At 30.2% G+C, this 5,167-nt stretch overlaps 1 protein-coding gene across 1 annotated transcript; it reads left to right on the top strand.

Moving 5' to 3' along the window:
* Nucleotides 1-300: 300 nt before the first annotated feature.
* On the top strand, nucleotides 301-1,157 carry Smp_176220 (camp-dependent rap1 guanine-nucleotide exchange factor, putative; the record flags this gene model as incomplete). Its single annotated transcript, XM_018793031.1, has 3 exons — nucleotides 301-351; nucleotides 709-831; nucleotides 999-1,157. 3 exons carry the CDS (start codon nucleotides 301-303, stop codon nucleotides 1,155-1,157), a joined length of 333 nt encoding a protein of 110 aa, XP_018647193.1.
* Nucleotides 1,158-5,167: the final 4,010 nt, after the last annotated feature.

The raw sequence follows: 5,167 nt of genomic DNA, 5'->3' as shown, positions 1-5,167 counted from the left end.
TATCATTTTGTGTATATGGTAATAATAATTTAATATTTGGTATATGTTCTAATATTAATATATCATTATTATTATTTTTTAAATGTACTGTATTTGCTTCCACATTATATAATATTCTATGAAAATCATTTTTATTTAATTTTAATAAATGACAATTATTTTCAGCTAATATAATACTAGCTGCTCTTGGTTTATCTGTTATTAATGATAATTTACCAAAATCATCACCTTCATATAAATGACATATATAACCTTGATCATTTAAATATACCCATACACTACCATGATATATAATATACCATGATTGACCTAAATCACCTTGATAAAATATTATATCATATGCATTATCATGTACTTCATAATATAAACATTTACATAATTCTTTTCTAACTGTTATAGAAAATGATGATAATGCTGGTACAAGTAATAATTCTTGATATACATATTGTAATTCTATTTCAGTACGATGTGATGGTAATTTTTGTAAAATTTTACGAAATAATGCTTCAGGTGCTAAACGATATAATCGTTCAATTAATACTTGATAACCATCTAATTCATGATTATTATGATCATCTAAATCTATTATATGTTCATGAGTTTGTTCACATGGAATATCCTGTGAAATGATTTGTGAAATTTGTTCCTCTGAAGTTTCATTATAATGTTCTATATTAGATTGATTTAGATTAGAACATATTTCAGTAGTTGCTATGGCTTCATCAATTGATAAACGTTTATCTTTTAAATGTTTACATATATAATAAACATCATCACGATCATAAAATTCAATTGGATTTAAATTTTGATCATTATTATTATTATTTAATGGTAGAATTGGTTCAATTGCATTTTCATCTAATAATAATTGCCATACACCACATATTAAATTACGATCAGTTTTATTTTCATAATTCATTAAATATGTAACTAATTGTGAACCAGAAATTTGATTCTGGATCTCTTTCACATTCGATTCTAATTTAATTGATGATGAGGATGATGATGAAGATGATGATGATGATGATGATGATGATAGCGATGATAATAATCTTGTCCATATTTCTGAACATACAGTTATAATCCAATCTGGTGTAGTTTTAGCTTTATATAATTTAGGTATTGATAATTTACATTCTGTTATACATGGTAATTGATCTGATTTTTCTATTTTTGTTGTTGAGGTTGTATTAAATAATTGATTATTTATTACTTCCATATTAGAAAGAAAACGATTTTCTTTTTCTTATCAATTATTGATTTATGATATTGAAAAATATCTAATTACGGATTCGAACCATTAAAAAAGAAGTACAAGTTGGATTCATGTAAAATATGAGGAAGGGGGGGGGGCGGGAATTTATTTTTTGTTGTTTCCTTCTTTATGGTCATAATCTGTAATTATATAAATGTTTATTATGATTTATTAATTAGTTAGTAATATATAAATAAGAAAAAGAAAAAATTTTTTTTCTTTATTCTACCACCCACGTAATGTTTTTTTTTGTTTTTTTTTCTACTGAATTATTAAATTGAACCAATCAACAAATAAGTAAAGGGAAATTAAAATTTGATTGGTTAATTTATTGATGATGATGATGATGTTAGTGGTAAAAAAAAGTATAAATGATTATTTAATGACTTACTTATACCTATTAACCCTTATATAGTGGAATATGGATTGTTTACTAGCATTCTTGGATATTGTTTTCTAGTTGTTTCCGATCGTTATTCACTTTTCCTTTTTTTTTTTGATCTCTGCTTCCGATTCCTGACATAATTCGTTGTTTAGTCTTTGACTTTTCTGTTTCACTACATCATTCCAAGTTAAGGCTAATCTCATGATGAAATTCGATGAATTTTATCCACTTCCAGAATCTTTTTCTAACCTCCTCTTTACCTAGAAGTTAGTTTGTTCTCTACCATAATAGACTGTTGTTGATGGTATTCGGTCAACGGAATTTTAATATCTTCACCATATTATCTAAAAACAGTTTTAAATAATAAAATAGTACTGCTTAAATTACCTTGGTGTTGTTTACTTTTATCTTCCTATTGCTATTTACTATTGCAATTCATCAGTTGCTTGTTGACATATGTGCATTCTGTGCGGATTGCCTCGCTTTTCCCTGAAGTCACAAGGTTTATAAGCAAAACTGAATAGTGGCTAGCAGTGGAATCCAGGACTCCTTTTTCATCCTATTTAGGACTCTTTAGCTGAATGCACCGTCATCTCAGAGTTGATGTTCACTCTGAGACAAGAACCCAGTACCGTTCGCTTCAAATGCCATCACGTTATCCACTTAACTACTGAGTCCCGATATTCACCTACTTGTGCAATAGGGTGAAGTTTAAATTCACTTGATGTTGTTTACTTGTATCTTTCAATTGTTATTTTGAAATGCAATTGATCAGTCTCTGTTTATTTTATCTATTCAGATTAAGCACTCAATATTAAGAAACTAGTAGAATGTAGATTAGAATAATTTAACTTCTAAACTTGTCGATTCTATGCATGAATTTAAGGATTTATTTTACGATGATGAACCTTTTTTTTAACAAGGAGTAGTATATAAATTCACTTAGCATTATTTGTTTGAATCTTCCCATTGATGTTTAGGACTGCAACTGGTCAGAGGTATTTACTAAAGTCATGAAGTTATCATACCATTATATTAGGAGTTAATGAATCTAAGCATTGTATTATGACTCAGTTATCTAATATTATCATGCTCACTTTATCATGCGGATCTTTTAAGTTCTATCTTATTCAAAACCTGTTCATTATAGTAATTTATATAAGTAAAAAAAACCCTATTTTACTCTCTTTCTCTATTATTGATTCACAATAGAGAACAATTTAATAGAATTGCTAATGAAGAAAGAATTTCTTCCAAACCTATACAACGGAGGTTTTATACCACTAATAATTCTGTTGACAAATGATAAGTTACTATCATGGTTTTCAGCTTATTGCGCTTACAATTCAGAGAGGATGCAGCTATCAAAATAGTAGCTCAAAGATTACGCAGAACAATACAAAAATCTTTCAATTCTGGAGAAATACGATTAGTGTTTTCTACATGCCTAATGGTGACACTGAGTCTAAAAGATGAATTACCTAAGATGGATGATTATCTCATTTTGTATTTATCAGTTCGACTGCTCCTGTAGAGCAAATTATATTGATCGAAGTTCTTGGAATTTACATTTTCGTGCTCTCGAATACCTCCGAGAGTGGCTAAGCAAAGGTCTAGTGAAGAAAGTAAACAGCTCTATATTGACCCATTTAGTACAAACTGGTCATAGTGCCAGTATGATTTTCATATTTAACTAAGCTGTTGTGTAATTTTGCATTGAACACTAAATTAGTTACCTCCACCAATTCTTCATTCATTACAATATGACTGTTTGTTATAGTATTTTATCAAATCGTTGTCAACATTTGTATTCGTGAATACTGATATTTGTGGTATTTATCTTTTATGTTTAGACTGTTAGTAATAGCTTATTGTGATGACGGATAACGGGTGAACTCGAGGAAGCTCTAAGAAGCTCAAAAAGAGCCGAAGATATTCTATTCAATCATCTTTTGGAAGAACATTCCAGAACCTTGGCATGTAGCTTCCCTATTGAACAAATGTTAAAAACCACTGTATGCGGATTATTTGACAATAATGAAGATTTTGCTTTTAGTATAAACTATGAACATCTGAGAGTTTTGTATCCTATTTTGACATTGGGATAACGTCCCTTCTCACTTGTCTTCTGTCTTCTTATTTGCGACTTGGAGGGTTCTAGTGTTCGAAAGTTAAAGTTGTACGCAGTATATTAGGAATCTAAATATTGTTTAATCGACCTCTTATTAGATACAAACTAACTTGATAAGTAATATTCATTAAAATGGGTTGATACTCTTAAAATGTTAAACATATGGTTCTAACTTAAATAAACATCTGGATACAAATTTAATTTTTCAGTATCTTAGTAGCAATAAATCATATGGTAAGCTAGGAGTTTAAATTCTATAAAACAATTCTATATTTTTTTTATCAGAATGGGAATTTGTGGAGATTGTAGTAAGTTTAATAGTTGAACTCGTGAGTCGATTTAGGCTAGACTATTATTGAAAATATGGGAGTACTGGAAGTTCGTTTCATTCTAGTGTGGGACTCCTCAGTTGTGCTCACCCAGGACCTTCGATCTCATGAGTAAACACTTAACCACTATAACTCTGAACTGATATCCAACGGTGTTAATGTTTAAGTTCGATTGACCCGTGATCTTGCGCAACCTTTCATCGATTATCTGAGGTGGATAACTGTCTCAATTCGGATACGGATTAGACTGAACTGGTAACAGATTCTCACTAGAACTCCAGGAAATACCTCATGAAGCCAGCCACTAGTGGGAACATGATGATTATCATCAGAATGAGGATTTTTGTGGACTTATTCGACTCATGAATTCAACCATTAAAAATTACTTCAATCCCAAAAAACCCCATTTTGATTGTATATATATTGTAAATGATAATCAAATTACATTTCTTATAGTTTGTCATTTTATTTACCAAATTCAATTACTTGCTTACGTACTTGCACCTGTTAATTCCAATGGAACATAGGCCACTGAACAGCATTCCCCAACCCACTCTGTCTTGGGCCTTCCTTTCTACTTCTATCCAATTGTTGTTGTTTTTTTCTCATGTCTGTCTCCATTTCTCGAAGTAATGTATTTTGTGGTCTTCCTCTTTTTGCTTTGGTATTGAGGATTTCAAGTGAGGGCTCGCCTGGTGACACAGTTGGATGCTTTCCTCAATGTGCGTCCTATCCACTTTTACCGTTTCTTCCTGACTTCACCCTCCTCTGGAATCTTGTTTGTTCTCTCCCACATCCTGTTGTTGCTGATAATGTCTGTCCAACGGATCCGAGGTATTTTACGTAGATCAAATTCAATTATTAATCACCAAATACTATGAGGTATCAATTTACTATTGATTACTCTGATTAAAGTAATATGATAAGTGAGAAAAAAATATCATCTTACATATCTTCCTTTCGATTTGTCATAGAAACAAAAAATAATCACTACCATTACCCCAAACATATTTTATATCTCTTATGTAATCATTTCGGAAATTTTTCTATATTTTACACTGAAACTA

This window comes from Schistosoma mansoni (genome assembly GCF_000237925.1).
Source record: "Schistosoma mansoni, WGS project CABG00000000 data, supercontig 0207, strain Puerto Rico, whole genome shotgun sequence".
Taxonomy (NCBI): Eukaryota; Metazoa; Platyhelminthes; class Trematoda; order Strigeidida; family Schistosomatidae; genus Schistosoma; species Schistosoma mansoni.
Note: the sequence above shows the minus strand (reverse complement) of the source record. Positions and strands in the feature narration are given on the sequence as shown.